The sequence below is a fragment of the Gopherus flavomarginatus genome, chromosome 11 (genome assembly GCF_025201925.1).
Source record: "Gopherus flavomarginatus isolate rGopFla2 chromosome 11, rGopFla2.mat.asm, whole genome shotgun sequence".
Taxonomy (NCBI): domain Eukaryota; kingdom Metazoa; phylum Chordata; order Testudines; family Testudinidae; genus Gopherus; species Gopherus flavomarginatus.
Window position 1 is genome coordinate 35,487,560 of NC_066627.1, and position 20,344 is coordinate 35,507,903.

The 20,344-nt window shown below is 38.0% G+C and overlaps 1 protein-coding gene across 1 annotated transcript in view; it reads left to right on the top strand.

Annotated features, from left to right (window-relative positions):
* Positions 1-18,511, top strand: part of ARFGEF2 (ADP ribosylation factor guanine nucleotide exchange factor 2) — a 57,216-nt gene extending 38,705 nt beyond the window's left edge. Inside the window, exons 22-39 of the mRNA XM_050917238.1 lie at positions 493-637; positions 1,873-1,972; positions 2,852-2,892; positions 2,980-3,149; positions 4,593-4,744; positions 4,892-5,064; positions 8,096-8,256; positions 9,104-9,234; positions 9,338-9,467; positions 10,671-10,806; positions 11,778-11,916; positions 12,009-12,063; positions 12,313-12,427; positions 12,787-12,917; positions 14,059-14,227; positions 15,602-15,740; positions 16,865-16,982; positions 17,857-18,511. Coding sequence (XP_050773195.1) covers positions 493-637; positions 1,873-1,972; positions 2,852-2,892; positions 2,980-3,149; positions 4,593-4,744; positions 4,892-5,064; positions 8,096-8,256; positions 9,104-9,234; positions 9,338-9,467; positions 10,671-10,806; positions 11,778-11,916; positions 12,009-12,063; positions 12,313-12,427; positions 12,787-12,917; positions 14,059-14,227; positions 15,602-15,740; positions 16,865-16,982; positions 17,857-18,033 — 2,382 coding nt within the window. The 3' untranslated portion in view covers positions 18,034-18,511. The remainder of the gene's footprint in view (positions 1-492; positions 638-1,872; positions 1,973-2,851; positions 2,893-2,979; positions 3,150-4,592; positions 4,745-4,891; positions 5,065-8,095; positions 8,257-9,103; positions 9,235-9,337; positions 9,468-10,670; positions 10,807-11,777; positions 11,917-12,008; positions 12,064-12,312; positions 12,428-12,786; positions 12,918-14,058; positions 14,228-15,601; positions 15,741-16,864; positions 16,983-17,856) is intronic.
* The last annotated feature ends 1,833 nt before the right edge of the window (positions 18,512-20,344 follow it).

A 20,344-nucleotide genomic window follows, 5' to 3' on the forward strand; every position in this document is an offset into this window, starting at 1 on the left:
TCGGTGCATTGGGGGGGCTGTGAGAGACTGGGCTAGAACTGAAGTGGAAGACAAGACTTGTCGAACCAAGTTGGAATCATGATGCTATTACAAACTTGTGATCGTCTTCAGTTGATGCATTGTGGGAATTTCATTGCAGCTGCCATTTGTAGTAATAGGGGCTCTCTTATTTATCTGTATGGGGAAGAGAACCTAGTGGGTAGTAAGCTCCATAATGTATAAGTTCTTAAACCACACCCTAAGAAGGAAACTTGATCTCGTGACCAGAGAACTAAGAGTTGGACTTCTTGGTTCTGTTTTTCACAGTTGCCACTCACTCACTGTAATCTGTGGCAAGTTGCTTAATTCCATTGTAAATTAGCAGTAATATTTGCCTATATCACCGAAGTGTTGAGGCTTAGTGTTGATAAAATGGTTTGCGAACCTGTGAAGTCTCGTAAGGTTAAACATGTAGCAGTCACTTACATTATTGAAATGTGCATTTGTTATTAGATCTTGAAATGCATCAGCCAGCTGGAACTAGCACAGCTTATAGGGACTGGGGTTAAAACTCGATACTTATCTGGCTCTGGGCGTGAAAGGGAAGGCAGCATTAAAAGCTACACATCTGGAGAAGAATTCATGGGCCTGGGACTAGGTAAGATTAATAGCTCTGTCACTTCACAAACCTGCACTTACCAAGTTAATTAAACCTAAACGTTTGTCACTATGAGAACGAATGATCAGTTCTTCATATGATGTTGGGTCGTATATTTACCTGCTTTCATTTTAACTGTGTGGAGACTATTGTCACTACATAATTAAAGAAAGTAGCCATTACTTCAGCTACCTTGGTAATGATCAAACATCTGAACACATTCCAGTTTCTATAAATCAGCTATGAGAAATTACTTCATAGACTACCCAGATTAACTGCCTTGTAGGAACTTAAGTGTGATCATAACTTTCTGTTACATCAGATCTAGTATGGCCATAGTCTTGTTAACAGACATTAAAAGCTCTACTTTTTTCATTCCATTTTGAAATAAAAATGTTGAAATTACTGAAATCTGTCTGAATACTAAAAAATTTTGCTGATACTAACAATTTTCTGCCTTGAGATATGGTGATAGATGGTTTTCAAGTTAGATATTTCACCCGAATGTACGTTGCATAGTCTAAAATCTGGTTTGTAAGGGGGGATTAGGGAGATGATGGTAGTCTGCATTTACCTGAGAAAAGAAATAAACACTCTCTATGAAAAAACATTTAATGTAGAAGTACTCTAGAGTTCCACTGAGACAGTATCACATTCTGTATATTAATGGAATTAAACTACACGTGCCCAGTACCAATTGCTCATATTCAGTTATAAATGTTTTAGTACCAGTGTTACTGTAGGTTCATTACAAATATTACATTCAAATGTTTTTATTATAGCCCTTTAGGCATAATTGTCATGACAACTGTTATTTAACTAATGCATTTCTCAAATGTTAAAGATGATTTGTAAGCCTATTGTAATCTTGGTGGCCTGCTTTCTTAAAATGGATACCAGCCACCAAAATTAAGGATGCAAAACTGTATCCATTAAAACATCTCTATACCCTCCGCAACAAAATCTTTACGTGCTTATAACTTTTGTTATGAACTTGTTTGAAATAATTTTCAGGCAGTGAATGTTTTTAAGAGGTACACTGCTTTGAAACTGGATCTTCACATGCAGAATAATCCAGGTGCATCATTTTCTGACCTGTAGCATCTGTTCTATGTAAATTCTAAGCTTCTTGGGAGCAGGATCCATCTGAATTCCTGTTTTTGTATAAAATTGAGCATATTGCTGGTATTTAACTATGACTATTTTCTCAGATTGGATCTGATACTTTATTACAGGTAACCTAGTTGGTGGTGGAGTTGATAAAAGGCATATGGCCAGCATTCAGGAGTCTGTGGGCGAGACCAGTTCACAAAGTGTGGTGGTGGCAGTGGACAGGTACTGTAGTGCTTTCTCTCTTTCTGTTTGTAGTGACTTGCAAATCAAGAGTTACCCAAACTGTCCTGATTTCCCCCTGCAGACTGACAGGGCGGTTGGCTCTCAAAGCCTAACTTAAAACCCTTTTAAGAACAGGTTGGCATTCACCCTGAATGATGCCAGATCTCCTGGATCTGATGATGGTAAAATATTCTGGTGGGTGTGTGGTTTTTTTTTTTTGTTCTGTTTTGTTTTTTTTAAATTTCAGTCCTGCAACACTAAAGAGAGTGAAATACTCTTCTAGTAAACTAGTCTGGTGTTACCACTGATAGCTGGATAATTGGAAAAAAGAATGTATTCAAGTTAGTTTGAGGGTGGGAGGGAGAGAGAGAGAGAGAGAGAGAGAGAGAGAGAGAGAGAGAGAGAGAGAATATTCTTAACCTTTTCCATTTGGAGAAATGGCGACCTGAATTCATTAAATTGGTGCCTTTGTAATGCACACCTGGTGATTTTTATAAAGGCTTTCTGCTATGCTGGGTTTGTCCTGTTAATGTTGGCCATGAGCCACTACTTTACAGTTAGACTTTTTATCATTGCTGGGTAGCTAACCGAAGTCAAGGTTTCTGAAATGCATCAGTGTCCTCAGTCTATTAGACCATGCTGACCTCTATATTCAGCTTTCCTTTTTTACCTCCTCCCTGTACATAGTTCACTCTTTCCACCCGTAAGTCACTGGTGGAAATCCAAAGCATTACCTTGCTAGTCTATTTTGCAGCATCACAGTTTCTTTATAAACTTGCACCTTTTTACCTGGAAATACTTTAGTCTGTTATGTTCTTTTCCTTTTATTTTTTTTAAATATAATTTATATTTTATCACACATCTTGATTTGTTCTACAGAATATTTACAGGATCAACCCGGTTGGACGGAAATGCAATAGGTATGTATGCTGAACATATGAGGAAATTAACTGTGTTGCAGTAGAACACCCAAAACTCATAGTTTGTAATATCTGTTTAATATTCAGTTGATTTTGTCCGTTGGCTGTGCGCCGTTTCCATGGACGAGCTGGCTTCCCCACACCATCCTCGCATGTTCAGCCTGCAGAAGATAGTAGAGATCTCATATTACAATATGAATCGAATTAGACTGCAGTGGTCAAGGATATGGCACGTGATTGGAGATCATTTCAATAAGGTAATTCAAAACTTAAAGGTTACACAACATGCTTTTGTAGTACTATTTTTGAGTCCAGTTGGAATCATGCTCATTAGCTTTCCCTTATTAAGATGCCCAAGATTATGTCTTGGAGGGCTTTCCTGATTCAGAACATCATAGGTTTTGACATGTATTGATCAACATGGATTTAGTTGAGGCTACTACATTCTTTACATTAGAGTTGGAGAAGTCCTAAGTCTTTCTTTCATATGTGTTTGGATTTTAATTGAATCCGTGGTGTTGGGCCATAATATTCGTATTATCTTGAGGAGGAGGGGATTGATATCTGTCCTCTCCCCTTCCCCACCCTCATCCCCCTTTTCTTTTTTTCTTTTTTTTTTTTTTTGGTTTGTTTTTGGAAATCATATGACCACTCTCTTCATCCTTTGTTTCCCCCCTTATTGAGAACGTCAGGACATGATTTATGTTGCCCTCTTCTTTCTAAACTATGTAGGCAGTTTCCTTTTGGAATCAGTAATGCCTGGTTAGGTTTCATCTTATAAAATGTGTGTAGACTGAGGGACAGCAACCATATGTGTTCCTTATGACGGGATAATTAATTTATTTGTCTCTCCTGGTAGTCTCCACTGCTAATCCTTTTTTCCACACAGTCGATCAAAGCAAGAAAAATGACCATCTGATTCTCCTCTGAAAATTAAATAAATCTAAATTCTCAATTTGTTTTACCAGCTAAGCAGTCTGTTTCTTTAGTTTTAACATGGGCAAAAGCACACATGTCAACTTCAGAAAAACATGGTCTAACCACAACATCTAGCCTAGGAACATCTATGATGTGCAGCATAAATACCTAGATAGTTCTAAATTAATCTTTTAATTTAATATTTCCCCATTCACACTTAATCCTTGCTAAAGGATTCAGATGTAGGTACCTAAAGTTAACTGTGATTTAATTGCCTGTCTGACTTCCTTCCACTCCCGACAAGATATACTGACCACCTGTAGCTCCTATTGAAGTCAATGACTGAGTGGTCAAGATCTCTGGAAAAAATCAGCTCATTATCATCTCTGTTCCTATCTTTAGGCATTTAAGCAAAATGTACAAGCTTATGAGGTTTTTTCTTGCTATGAAATGTTATCTTATTGAAACTAGAAAAATAGTGAGTATACAGGGAAACTAAGTGCTTTAGCATATTTGAGTTTGCAAACACTCTCTAACATAAAATAATTCTGCATGTCCTACCCTGATAGTTTGGTGGTGTACCCTTTCCCTCATGCCCCTTAGTAAACTAATCCCTGGGGTTCTTAGACAGCCATTATAAGTTTGTAAAAACCATTTAGGTGTATAAAGATTGGGTCATGGAAATGAAAATCACATGATGGGCTTGTGTAGTGTAGTTCACATGAACTTTTAAATGTACGTTAAGACACACACACACACACCTTTTCCTTCTCTGTTACTAGGTTGGATGTAACCCTAATGAAGATGTGGCCATCTTTGCAGTTGATTCATTAAGGCAACTATCAATGAAGTTTCTCGAGAAGGGGGAATTAGCCAACTTCCGTTTCCAGAAAGACTTTTTGAGGCCCTTTGAGCACATTATGAAGAAAAACAGGTGTGCGTGCACTGAAATGTCTGTCTTGGCTTGGGTTTTTTTATGCAGCAACTTAAAATGTGACCAGGTTTCCTGTGCTAATGTGAGTGGGATGCTCTCCGGTGTGCAGGCAATGGCAAATAACATGGTGGTTAATTTGTTTTTAAGATCTCCTACCATTCGTGACATGGTAATTCGCTGTATTGCTCAGATGGTGAACTCGCAGGCTGGTAACATTCGCTCAGGCTGGAAGAATATCTTTGCAGTATTTCACCAAGCAGCTTCAGACCATGATGGGAATATTGTGGAGTTGGCTTTTCAAACAACAGGACATATAGTTAGTAAGTAATGGTTGGCAGATGGAACACCTTAACTAACATACTCTCATGCTAAAAGGGCCTATCTACGTAATAAACTCTACTGTAGGGGAAGGGGCTGTGTTTTTAAATGTCCAAATTGTTTAAAGTATGTGGTTAAGTTTCGCCTGCTCCCCGGCTCTAAATTCTGTATCCTGGAAGACCAAACTGTTGTACAATGTCTGATTAGTGTACAATGCCTGATTAGTGTATGGCATGATCTGTAAGTATTATTGTATATAATCTGAATCCAATCGGGTATATGAAATACTTTTAATAGTAACATGTATGTATTTTTTTCCCAACCCTATATAATACATCTGGGCACCTAGATTAATTCTCCAGCTTTACACATTTAGTTAAGTACTGTGTCTCTGATATATAGCTTCCAGCAAAGGCAGTGATGGGTGCCTTAGAAATGTCATGGATGGCTAGAGGAAAACTCTTCCCAGTCCAAGCATAATCTATTCATGGCCCTTTATCGTAATTAACTGCAACTTAAGACACTCCACCCTCACGCTTCTCCTTAGACAGAAAAAAAGACTACAAATGACTTGATTTTGAAGGCTGGATTAGATGTTGCAGTAGTACTTTCTCTTCCCCCCCCCACCCCACCCCCACCCTCTTTATCAGGTCAGATTGTTTGTGGGGGTATGGGTGGGTTGCATTGTATTAACGCCCAGTGCTTATTCCAGTCTGTCTTTTTAAACAGTACGTGCTGGAGTCTTAGCGCATCGGGCACGTAAATACCTTGCAATGCTAGCTACAAAAGTGCCATGCAAACACCTGTTTTCACTTTTGGGTGACATTGTAAAGAAGAAGCAGGCAGCATTATCTTCTGTAAATGTAAACAAACTTGTTTGTCTTAGCGATTGGCTGAACAAGAAGTAGGACTGATGGACTGGTAGACTCTAAAGTTTTACATTGTTTTGTTTCTGGGTGCATTTATGCCACATACAAAAATTACATTTGTAAGTTGCACTTTCACGATAAAGAGATCGTACTACAATAGAAAGGGAGAGCATTGGCCTGCTAAACCCAGGGTTGTGAGTTCAGTCCTTGAGGGGGCCACTTAGGGATCTGGGGCAAAAATCAGTACTTGGTCCTGCTAGTGAAGGCAGGGGGATGGACTCAATGACCCTTCGGGATCTCTTCCAGTTCTAGGAGATTTAATAATGGAGATATTCTATATGTGTATGAGGTGAATTGAAAAAATGCTATTTTTTGTTTACAAATATTTGCTCAGTAAAAATGATCAAAAATAAAGTGAGCACTGTGTACTTTGTATTCTGTGCTGTAATTGAAATCAACATATTTGAAAATGTAGAAAAACATTCAAAAAAGTTTATAATGTCTGGTGATAATCTATTGTTTAACAGTGCGATTACAACTGCGATTAATCACAAATTTTTTTTTTTGTTAATCGCATGAGTTAACTGCGATTAATCAACTGTCCTAGATATTTTACTTGCTGAGTTAGCCCTACAGAGCCATCTACTCTATTAAAAAGATATTTGGGCATAGTGGTGAGCTAATTAAAAAGGAGGGACATTGTGTACTCCAGTTTTTGAAATGAAGTAATTCTAGTTTCTGATGGCATATTACGTGCAATATATGCCCTGAAACTTATTTTTAAGCATTCTCTGTACACTTTTTTTTAGAAGTTATTCTGCTCGGTTGCTGTTTAAATGCTTTTTACAGCAAGGGAGAAATTTGACTCTGAGTTAAAAAGTGAAACTAAGGGTATGTCTACACTACATGTAATTACTGTGGTGGCTGATATCCACACTACCCTCCTTCTATTAGTGGTGCGCGTCCTCATCAGGAGTGCTTCCACTGACTGAAGAGTAGCAGTGTGGTGGGGCTGAGAGTCAGGGCTCTTAGCTTCATGAAGTTCTCCCCCTGGGAGCCCAGCTACCCTATGGGGCTTCTTGCCTTCCTGCTCCCAGTAGGGAGCGGTGGGGGGAAGCCACCCAGGCTTTTTGGGGGTGGGGTTGGGCAGCCAGACTTCCAGCCAGGAGCCTCTATGCTGCTGGGATCCCAGGGGGAGACAGCCCAGCTCCCAGCAGGGAGTGGAGCAGAGACCGGACAGCAGCCCTGCTGGGGAGCTGGGCTTTCTTATCAATTTCAGGGCTCCAGCAGAGCTGTGAAATTGATAAGATAGCCAACAGCTGATGTAAGTCACGCAATGTTTACATTGACACTGCATGATCCTAACTACACTGACATAAGCCTTGTACCCCTCGTGGAGGTTGAGTAGTTATGTCGGTGTAGTAGGGCACTTAAATCGCTGGGAGCAAAGCTGACATAGTTAGATAGACATAAGCTGCCTTATGTGTAGGGTAGACCAGGGCCTAACTGCTCTTTGTATTTAATAGCATTATGCTTATAAACTAACAGAATAACTTTCTCTCCTTTTTTTTTTTTTTTTTTCTTCTTTTCCCCCTACAACATCAGTTATAGTGATCTTACCTTGGTTACAACTACTAGGTACAAAATTTCCAGACAAATCTGATTTTCATGCTGACTGGCCATTCAGTTTTTGAACACTAGTCAGTTTCTCTTACTACAGAACCTCTGAGGACTCTCTGGGTTATTTGACCTAAACAAGAGAGGTTGTGCATCTTGCATACAGATAGAAGATGATTTGAACTTTAACAATACATCTAAAGAGCTTTAACAAGAGTATCTGTGGCTTTAAAAAAAAAAAAGACTTGAACCATTTTAATGAGGCTATGAAATAGTAATGATCATTATCATAGAATGGATTTTTTAATATTAATTATATTTACCTGTTAGTATATACTAAGAAATTGTGGTGTGTTGATTCTGTAATACTGTTCAGTGTTTAATATTGATAAAATCAAATACTAGATCCTCAGCTGACACAAATTGGTATAGCTTCATTGGCTTCAGTGAAGGTATGCCAGTTTACATCAGTGGAGGCTCCGACTCAAAAAGTCTGATACAATATTAGTATGTTTAAGACATTTCTCTTTCCTTTTGTTTTCCCCAGCCAATATTTTTCAGCAGCATTTTCCAGCAGCAATAGATTCATTCCAGGATGCTGTAAAATGTTTATCTGAATTTGCCTGTAATGCAGCATTTCCGGACACCAGTATGGAAGCAATCCGACTTATCCGTTATTGTGCTAAATATGTTTCAGAAAGACCACAGGTATTTTATGTTCTTGTTATAATTTTTAGTTTTAAACTGCGATTACTCCTGTAGCTAAGACTCTGCTCTTAAACATAGACTTTAGGTTCTTAGTGAATATCATGCTAAAATGTTTTCCCCAAATTAGACACCTGTTTAGCATTAGCAGAACACACACTTAACGCTAGTCAACCATCCTCTTTAGAAAATGGAGCGCACCTTGTTTCAATCAGGTGTGGAAATAGCTGGATAAAATTGGCTGTTGCAGCTTTGTTAAACAAAAATTGTAAACTCTTAACTCCTAAATAAGGACTCTTGCAATCTAACTTTCATATTGCATGTCAGTTCCTATCCTGTTAGAGCTTAACACCAAATCCCTATTGTATAAATATGTAAATTTACAGTAATTCTGCTTAAAAGAACGTAGGCTGAAGTTACCTAATTAACATTGTTAGTTAATCTTGAAAGATTTGCAGGTTCATCAGTTCTTGCATGCACAAGCACAGCATTGACTTACACAGAACTGCGCGCACACATCTATTTAGATGAGCAATTATGTGTAAATGTGAGTGCAGTTAAGAGGTTGATCTGAAATCTTGTCTCCAATGTACAAAAAGAGCCAAATATTTTTTTAAACCTAGAGTAGGAATAGAACTAGATGAATCTTTTTATTTAGAAGTGTTAATGGAGATACTTGGAGAAACAAATAAATTAGGAAAGGGTTACTCAAATATCTTATTCGACCTCTCACTACTTACTTAAATTTTGAGTAGCCAAATTCCGTTTAGAAGATGCAATTTTTAGTTTAATTCTGAAGTCTTTTAGATGTGACTTAATAGGTGGTAACCTTTCTCTAAATGGCTTTCAGGTATTGCGAGAATATACAAGTGATGACATGAATGTTGCTCCTGGAGACAGGGTCTGGGTCAGAGGATGGTTCCCTATTTTATTTGAACTCTCCTGCATTATTAATCGATGCAAATTAGATGTTCGGACAAGGTAATGAGGTTCTTTGCTTTTTAGCTGCGTTCAGGTATTGAAACTCTGATCAGAGGCAACCGTTTTAGCATCTTTTTTTTGTATTCCTGTTTCCTTATTGTAGAGGCCTAACGGTGATGTTTGAAATAATGAAGAGCTATGGCCATACCTTTGAAAAACACTGGTGGCAAGATCTGTTTAGGATTGTGTTTCGGATATTTGACAATATGAAGCTTCCTGAACAACAAACGGAGGTAACGAAAGCCTTCTGAAGGATCTTGTTGTGACAAAATAAGAGGTTTCCATACAATTGTGAAATAAACCCCCCAAACTTCCACTTAGTGAAATCCTACTGTTTTTGGGAGGAGCGAGATTCTTAGCCCTGGTAAATTGATGCCTGGCACCTTTTTTTTGTTTTGTTTTGTTTTTTTTTTTTTTTAACAAAAAAATAAAAAAACTAGTTCAGCCTGGACAGTGGTATTGTGTGTGTCCCCATGCCCATTTAGTAAGTGAAGGCCCTGATAAAGGCCTAGTATGAGGCCTGAGGCCTGAACTAAAGTAATGTCAAGACTTAGCTAGAAAGTAAAGTCAAGCTGTGAGCTGAAGGCCGGCTCAGTTCACAGATGCTGGCAAGGAAAGGGCAGATATTGCATAAACATATATTCACCTAGCATACCGAAGTATAAACACGGTACCAGAACACCTTATACTGGAACATTCCACAGATAAGAAAGAACAGGCCGACCCATCCCAATGACAGGGGCAAAAGGGTAATATGATAGAGTTGTTTTGATCGAACCAACATGTACAAGGTGAGAGGCGGCACTTTACTACGTAGAGGGGTTTTACCTTACTGCGTAGAGGGGTTGCACCTCAATACGTCAGGAGTGATGTGTAACTTGTTTGTACCTGTGTATAAGAATGTATCTCTGGGGCGATGTCTTGGTCCAGCTGAGGGGGCAGTGGAAAGTCCCGCCACTGACTGAGCTGAGTCCATTGCCAAGAGGCACTTTCTCGTAGTATGCCCTGAATTAGGCTAAGAAACCTACAGGGAACTGCCATTGTGTCCGAGCGCAATAAACCTAGCAGACGTGACTTTGCACCTTACTAGAGTCTGTGGTCATTGGGGGTTCTCGTCGGGTCTGCTGTGTCAGCTATCTGCAGAGCTGGGGCAGCACACAGGGTGAGCTCACGCACGCAGCCAAGTGATACCAACAGAGAGAGAGCAGAGCACCACACCGGGAGCATCTGACAACACCTCTGACAACAGCCCAAATGGTAGCTAGTTTCTAATCACCCCTGACTCGAGGTACTTACAAGATGATTCAATTTTATCCAAACTACATTCCTCTTTTTGTATATCCAATCCTATACCATGTAGCACTATAAGATGGGAACCCATTCTTTCCATTCAGCTCTTACCATAACAAAAATAAAGGCCTGTCATTGTCTTGCAGAAATCTGAATGGATGACAACGACATGTAACCATGCACTTTATGCAATCTGTGATGTATTCACGCAGTTTTATGAAGCTTTAAATGAGATCCTTCTTCCTGACATATTTGCACAGTTACACTGGTGTGTAAAACAAGGTAGCTTATTTACATACATATACACATTGTTTTTAAATGTACGTCAGGAATGCATGCTTTAACTTTTTTTTTCCTCGAGGTAATCAAAGCAAGGAAAATAAACCACTATTGCTGTATGTAAAACTGACGCAAGAATGTTTTTCATGCTGTTTAATCCATTAGTGACTTTTCTGTCTGCAATTTTTGCCAAACATGTGCTGCTACTTACGAAAGATCTTTAACAACTTTTGCTTCAATATGAATTACGTTAACACTTTTTGCCATTATCCCTTCTTTATTTGGCAAAAAAGCATTTTTTTTTGTTTGCTGCATGAATAACATTTAATCGCGCATTACGTTCACACTTCAAAAATTGTCTCTATATCTATATAGACAGCATTCTAAAAAGTTAGAATACTTACTTGAACAGGAGACATAAGGGATCAGCTGCCATATCTTTTTGTTGGAATTTTATATTGTGAATTTTTATGCAGACAGCACAGAGTGTTTAGGGAAGACTGGGAGGGAAAGGGGGGCTTGTGAATTGAATGCAAACTGTCTATAAATCCTCCATGGTGCCTAGTTTATTATTTCATGGGAAAATGACTTGGGGCCTCTCAGGCACTAGACTAGGCATCAGGAGATCTAATCTCTATTCCCAACTCTGTCACTGGCCTGCTGTGTGACCTTGGCAAGATGCTTTGTTTCTCTGTGCCTCTCTCCTATTACCATTTGTCTTTGTCTATTTAGCTTGCAGGTTCCTCACAATAGGGATTCTTAGTCTTTGTACACTAGGGTCCTGATCTTGGTGCTTACAGTCACACAAATAATGGTTACACTCTAAGCAGGCTTTGAGCTATTGGAGATTCGGTACAAATACCAATTGCATCATAATATCAAACATGCATAATGACTGTCAAGCACAGTATTTAATTCACATTGTTTGACTAGAAGAGCTCAGAGATTAATAAATAAGGATAATTATTTTACAGATAATGAACAGCTGGCTCGATCAGGTACAAACTGTCTAGAAAATCTGGTGATACTAAATGGACAGAAATTCAGCCCTGAAGTCTGGGACCAAACATGTAATTGTATGCTAGAAATCTTCAAAACCACCATTCCTCATGCGTAAGTTAGTGCAACATAAATTTGTTTTGAGGCCAGCTGTCATGTTAAGATTTATTTATTTATTTATTTATTTATTTATTTTCTCTGTGAAGCTTGCTGACATGGAGGCCAGCAGGAATGGAGGATGATTCCTCTGAAAAGCATTTGGTAAGACTTTAAGTATTTCTGAAGAAGACGACTTTGTGGTAAATCTGTTTGTAAAGACGCAAGCTGGAATTAAATACAGACTATACTGTATGCTAGGGCCAACTGATCATAAAGTCAAATGCAAGACTATCTCATTACTTTGATAGTAGAAAACTTAAGCCACATTAGTTACGTTATGTGAAAACTGAGTTGTGACAAATTTTAAGTACATTGGATAAACACACTTGTATCTTCGACTATCCCTTCTAGGATGTGGACCTAGATCGCCAGTCTCTAAGCAGTATTGATAAGAATGCTTCGGAAAGGGGACAGAGTCAGTTTTCAAATCCCACAGATGACAGCTGGAAAGGAGGTCCTTATGCAAGTAAGGATGCATTTCACTGTAAAGTTCTTTAGTTTCAACAGAACCTCTAGTCACTGACCCAGATCATTTAATTAACAACAACTTGCTGAGGTTCCTAAATCTGTGCTTCAGGTGCCCTAATGTTTTAATGAAAACTTACTAGCCAAAGCACATAATCTACTCTCCCATTTCTACCATGACTATAATTTGAGAAAATGTTTGACTATGCAATATGGTACTATACTTCAAAGATAACACACAAAATAACTGGGTATGGAGATGCTGGTAGAAATACGAGTTTCAGTCTTCTAGTTTAACATACTTTATCATAAGTTGCATCTAAAACTAGACTGAAAACCAGAATTCCTCTATTCTATTAGACCAGAAACTGTTTGCTGGCCTCCTTATTAAATGTGTGGTGCAGCTGGAATTGATACAAACCATTGACAACATAGTATTCTACCCAGCAACTAGCAAGAAGGAGGATGCTGAGCACATGGCTGCAGCCCAGGTAACTTATCTTAGATTCTGAAGGTCATATTCTTTTTTTTTTTCTTTGCATCTTACTATCATAGTAATAATTAGCACTTTTTGTAGTGCTTTACAGTTTGTGGAAGGCCTTCCAACCATGAAGACTGTAATAATAATTTAAAAATGGGTTCAATAGAGTGTAACTTCCTATATCAACTTCCCCTTTCTGAACAGACTGTGTGCACTGTACTTTCTGAAAGGGGCATCTCTTTTAGAATGCATGCTCTGTTCAGGGGAGAAGTTATTTGTTGTTTAGCAAGGCTTAACCTCTGAGGCTGATAGCAGGCTGTCTTCAGTGACAAATCCTTAACTCTGAAACTCCATATTTCAGGTCCAAATACCCTGATCTTGAGGGCACTGTGCAAAGCCCACCTGCTTGTTCCAGTAAAGGGCTGGGTTAGGGGTTTGGATCAGGGGTTTGTTAACTCCTGTATTATATTGCTTGGGGGTAGAGGTGAAGCTGATATTTTGGGATTGTCTGCTTCCTGACAGTTGGCAGGTCTCTTATTAATGTGTTATGTCCAGAGGCTTGTGTAATGGTTGCACATCTTACAAATACAGAGAATAAAATTTTATTAATGCAACTTCTAATTAAGGCAAAAAAGATGAACTCTTACATTGTGCAGCATCTACTTCAACATGTGGAACTATATGTCTGACTAGTTAACTTGTCTAACAGTCTTCAGAGCTCTGCAGAGGCAGTGAATCAGCCTCTGTGAATAGGCATGTGCTTTGTATCACTCAACAGGACCTCTCTGTGCCTTGAAATGGAGGTTGTATTCTTTTTTGATCTAATATGCTAATTGCTAAAATAAATTACATCATATATTTTTGGAAATACACTAGTAGGAAGGAAAGCACTAAATCACAGGACAGCACTGGAACACAGCCCTAACATTCTCCAAACTCACGGGTCTGATGGAAACAGATGTGTAGATATTGTGGACCAAACTTTGCTCTGGTACTCTTGGGTAAATTTCCATGACAATGGAATTATTCTGGATTTAGGTACTTCACCGTGTAACACAACTGGATTTAGGTACTTCACCGTGTAACACAACTGAGGTGTTTTTGGACCCCTTCTCCATTAACCACCACTAATAACTTGATTTTCTGTGTAGAGAGACACACTGGATGCAGATATCCACATTGACACAGAAGAGCAAGGAATGTATAAGTACATAACTTCACAACATCTTTTTAAGTTACTGGATTGTTTGCAAGAATCTCATTCATTTTCAAAAGCCTTTAACTCAAATTATGAGCAGCGAACTGTCCTATGGAGAGCTGGTGAGCATGTTACTGAGTAATGGTTTTGAGCTTTCTTGCTTGTGGGTTTTTTTAATATTTACCCTAATGTAGGAATGTGTTGTACAGCAAAAGTGACTTTTTCCAAGTACTATACAGCAAAAGTTTATAATCACATAGTGCTACTTAACTGCTCTATATTAGACTTGTCACTTTTCTGATTCCTTTAATTACAGAATTGAAATATTGATCAAAAGACCTACTTCATTTACAATAAAATAGAAACATGATGGGAAACATTGGATTTTATGTAATTCAGTTTTGTCAATATAACTGGGGGCGGGGGGAGAAGGGGGTTGTTATTGATGATAGGGGAGTTGGCCTGGGAGAAATGGACCACTTCCGTGCAAGAAAACTGGATTCCATCACCAGAGATCCCAGTTTTCCATGATTTAAAAAAAAAAAAATTATCTGATACAAAGGTATAAAAAGATGCATTTTTCCATGTTTAAAATGAAACTCTGAACTTCAGTTTTCCTAACCACAATATACATAGGTTCAGTGGAACCCCAATTATCTGATCTAATTGGGACCGAGGTTAGATCGGATAATCAAAAATTTGGATAATCTGGAGAGCTTCAGCTCTGGGTGGCAGTCGGACTTGGGCTGTCAGCTTCAGTTTGGTTAATACAGAGAGCTGGATAGTGGAGGCTCAGATAAATGGGGTTCTACTGTATATGTTTTTATTTTTTCACGAAATGTAAAAATGGAAGATTCTCTGTAAAAACGCAAATTCTGCCTTTTTCCATGGCAAATGCACTTCTGGGATTCCTGCTTATCTCTAATCACCTGAGCGGCCTTGTGGCAGTATCTTTGACCAATGCTGCTACTTGGTGGTAATTCTGTACCAACTTGGGGAGCTATTAAAAAGAAAAAAAAAAAAAAAAAAAAAAGGTTAGCTCAAGCAGTTTTGGAAGGCTCTTGCTTCTGACTTCGGGGTGTGTATGATCTTTTTTGAATAAAACACCGTAGAAAATATGTAAGGAGAGTTGTGTGTGCTGAACTGAGTTTTGTGGGACCATATGTGGCTCGAATAATAAAATACACAGGGATTTTAGAGGCAAATCCAAACCTATGTAGTTTACAAATCTAAACCTCTTGATGAGTGACTTGGCACACCACCTAAGGCTCCATGACAAAGCCTGACAGTGCTCCCCTCAGATGTCATGTCAAAAGCCTGCAGGATTAATAGTTTTAAACATTTCTGTGTAATTAAGTTATCCCTTAAAATGATTTAGGCAGCACTACAATAGTTGGTCTGCCTAGCTGATATCTTGAAGTTTTAATTATACTTTTTACTGTTTCTAAACTATATGCAAAGATGTATGAATGTATCAAATTGGAATTCATTTCTAGGGTTCAAGGGTAAGTCAAAACCCAATCTTTTAAAACAAGAGACCAGCAGCTTGGCTTGTTGCTTGAGAATCCTCTTTCGAATGTATGTTGATGAAAGTCGCAGAGATTCCTGGGATGCTATACAACAGCGACTCCTAAAGTAAGAATGGTATTTTACCTAATGAATCTTGGGTTTCAAGAAGACTCTTTGGGGGGGACTGTCTTGTACTGTTTTTCCAGCACCTAGCACAGTGGGGCCCTGATCCTGATTGGGACTTCTGGGTGCTAGTGCAGTATTAATCATGTTGCTATTCATAAATTGATTAGGGATAGAAAAGGGGGTACTCTAATAAAGGGGTTTTGGCAACCAGAAGTCAGTCCATTCAGAATGGATACTATGTGGCCAGATAGCCCTTCCCACTGTGGGAATGGAAGGGTGTGAGCCAAGTGCCATATAGCCCAATTCCTGATGAACTTTTTCAGGCATTTGTTGCATCACAATTTGAACTTTTGGGCAACAAGAGGTAATAAAGATATCAACTTCATCCTTACCCCAAAGATGACTTGCTGCTGACTGGAGGCTCAGAGGATTCATATTGAGTCTGTGTGGGGAGAACTTATAGATTGCCAGTTCAAATCCAGCTGAGGCTAGCAGCAGTCTGGTTACCATTACCTATTGGCTTATAGTTGCTTTCTTCAATCAGTGTGTGTAACAGGCGGTCTCTATCAATTTCTAGTCAACATAGCAGAAATCACCACAATAAATAGCACTGATTATGCCTCTTGTTGGCAGTCTTCCAAAGGGGCCAAAAACTCCTCTTCTGTCCACAAAAGGTTTGGAGGGGGAATCTTGCACTGCTTTACCTGTTCTGAGGCTCAGGAAAGGATTTCTCTTCATGGGGTTATCAAACTGATATCTCTTTAATGATCACTATTTTAATGTATTTTAAAAAATGTCAGTATGGAGGGAGGGATGTTGAGGGGAAAATCCTTTTCCCATCCTGCCAGTTGAGAACCATCAGTTTTAATGCAAGTCTCAATGCTGATTGGTTATCAGTAACAGTTTCAATAAATGAAAACCTATAGAGACATAGCAGTGTACTTGTTTAATGTTAACAAACTCTATTAAAAACATGATATACAAATGGGGGGGGGGGGAAAGCTCAAAGTGCAGCTCGCATTTAAACACAATACTGCTGTTATAGATGGCAGACTCATATATAAACTTAATTTGTTTTGTTTGCTGTACCTTTATCTGCACTAATCTGTGTAATTTTTTCTTAGTGTGTGCAGTGAAGCACTGGCCTATTTTATAACAGTAAATTCAGAAAGCCACAGAGAGGCTTGGACCAATCTCCTATTGTTGCTTTTAACAAAAACACTTAAAATCAGTGATGAAAAGGTAAGATAGACCTGGAAATCATTTGTACTTGCATCCAAATATACTTTCTCTGATCTTCACTACTGCTAAAAGGAATCTGTGTTATTAATTCTTTTTGTTTTTCAGTATTTTTAGTAGCTAACTTGTAAATTTTCTTTGAATGTAGGATTTTTTAAATTTAGTTTGCCAGTGCTCCATAGTGCACAGAGGGAACTGTCAATGAAATATACTTATTCATAAAGATATGGTGGAGAAATATTATTTACATACCAATATAGATATTCATGGTGATTTGCAAACAAATGAATAATGTAAGGTTATGAGAATACTTGGTTTTACATTGCGTATGTTGCATTAGTTCCATATAATTTAACTTGTCAATTGTGGAGGAAATTTGTAGCTATAAATGTAAGTCTCCTGGATTTCCTGCGTCCCCTAGGATGTTGACCATGCAGAGGAAGGTTAGTGTAAACTGGCGAAGTAATATGGGGCTATTGGTACTCAATACAGCATAGGTCACCCAGGGAAGGTTACAAGTGGTCCAGTTTTGGCTGCCACATTAGTGTGTTGATAATCAGAAATAAATATAAAGTCAGAACTTACTAAACCTTTTATCTTACTGTAAAATATTTTACTTAACTATGCATAGTTATCAAAATAGGAAATTCCCGGCATTGAACTAGTGCAGTGTCACATTGTCTGAAATATCATATTGCTGCTTTACAGAGTTCAGAAATTGGCTTTAGTGGTGGCATGAGCATTTGATGATTGTTTCTTCTCTTCATTGGGAAAAACAATGCCAACTCCTGAGTTTTACTGTTGTAACATTCTAGGTAATGGGAGTAACTTTTTTTTTTGTCTTGTATTAAGTCATTTTATTCTTTTTCCACAAAAGTTTAAAGCACATGCTTCAACTTATTACCCGTACCTCTGTGAAATCATGCAGTTTGACCTGATTCCTGAGCTTCGAGCTGTGTTACGGAAGTTCTTCCTGCGTATAGGTGTAGTGTTCAAAATCTGGATACCACAGGAGCCGTTACGGACAACTGGGACCCGTTCGCCTTCATGGTAGCCCCAAGTAAGACTGGCCATTGCTGCTTATTCACAAAGTTTTAGTCATGCTACATTCAAGGAATGGATTCAAGAGGAGGGACAAAAGTCATTTGGTACCTCTCTGTAACCCAAGAGAGCAGCAGATCATCCGGATCGAGATGCCATTTTTGGAAAAACATTTTTGTTCTGCCCACCCTACAAAAATATTGCTGTCAGCAGTTCAGTGATTTGTATTTAAGTTGTTGCCTACAGAGTTAACACGGATGTAAAGTCTGCTTCAGTGCTAGTCATTCTTACGATTAATTCTGTTTCCGCAGATCAGTTACTTCAATTGTTTGGTCTTGTACCTTCCAGCTTATTCCCGTAAATCTGCTGGAAATGATTCATCAATGGAAATTATTCCCCTTGGAAATACTGAATATGGTTGTATAGGCTTGTGATGTTAGCACATATGTTAATAATAAAATATATTGCAATGGCTAGTGGCCACCAAAAGATCATGCTGGATTTTTTTTCTGTGTGCACATGACTAGAAGAGTTAGTGTGTATTTTTAGTTTGTTGTACAGTGGCTGTAGATACACCAGTTGGGGGAAAGGCTTTCCTCCTGCAGGTTATGTAGTAAGCCATTTTAAAACACTTTAGTAGCAGTGTTTACCCTTCCAAGATCAGCTTTCATGGAAGGTTTAGTTGTGTCAGGAGTACATAGTAACACATACTCTCAAATGAACTCAGAAAAATCTCAAGTTATTAGGAATTGGAAAGCTTTTTAAATTCTTCATTGCCTTTTATATTTTGCCTGATTATCTAGATGAGATGGTAAAATGCAAGAATAGGGTTATTTATTTGATTTTCTTTAAAGTGTGCACTGAACAGATTAAGTAAAAATAATATTGGTTTGTCAACCTCTTCCATTTTGAATATATATTTCGTAGCAAAGATGTCTGTTTAGCCAGAAGTAATCTCTTTAGTACATATCAGGACATATCTGTTTTTACTGCCAATTTGTGAGTGTTGGTTATTTTAATGCCTCAACTTTCAAATTCTGTCAGTATGGCTTGGGGAAATAAAATCTAGTTCCCGCCAGGACCGCTTTAGTTAATTTTTTTTTTTTTTTTTTAGCTTCAGCACACACTATAACACACCTTCCAATACATTCCTATTTATTGGAGGCAACCAAGAAGCAAACTTGTGATTTAACATTGCAATTTTATTAGCCCTAGTGACTTTTTTGGAAAGGCCAGCGATAGTGTTCTTGTTACAATGATTCCTCTGATGCAGTTTCAGTTTTAACTGAAGTTGAACAGAACAGAACCTATCCATTGGATTATCCGTATTTGCAAGTGACTTAGAACCGTAACTCTGAAGACAGTATAGGATCCATGTGAAAGGGTGGGAGGAAAGTCACCACCTTCTTTAATGTATTAAGGATGCAAGTGGGAGAAGTGTTATCAAGCACTGTTTGTGCTACCCATATTTGCATACAAGAACTATATAAGTGTTAATTGAATGAAATAAAACATTTGTGTCTTTAGTACTTATCCTTTTGCTTTGTAAATAGAGGTTTTTCCAGCTAAAGCAATCAAAGTTTAATATAGCATTGGAAAATCCAAACTTTGGATTCGATGGGGATTCATTTTTTGTGAGTTTCTTCAGAGTCAGAATGGTGCTCTTACTTTATAATGATGTAGTTTGTTTTGGCCAGTAGTGCTCTAAGGTTTTCACTTACCTTATTTTGTCTTTTTAATTTTAATACCAAAGAAAAGTAAATGGGTTTTTACTTTAAGTATACACTAGAAGAAATATATAAATTCTTTCAGTAGAAAAGAATATATGGCTATATTTTACCATGAATAAAGACTGAAAAATAAGTAATTGCATTTAACTAACTTGCTACATTTGAAATCCGTATATGTCCTTTATGTGGCCGTGTAAAGTGTAGCAGTCACTTATTCCCTTCTACTGCATTGTTTCATCAACTACAGTAAGAAAAGAAATAGGAGTATTAGATTTTATTTCTCATGTTTGAACATCACTCTCATTGTTAATGAATGTACGGTATATGACTTTAGTCCTGTCTCCTGTTAAAACATCACCTTTCAGGTTGCATGCTTTCTATCCCTGGTAGGCAGCATGAAAGCAATACAACTGTCATAAAATCTAAACGATGAGCTTTGGGCTTTTTATTTTTTTTCTCCAAATTCTTTCACAACAATGGCATTTTGGGTTTTCTTTCAATATAAAATAGTATTGAAGTGGTTTTAATAAATTGTCTTTATACATGTATGGATACTCAAGATAATGAAATTAAGAGCCTTTATCAATGTTGGAG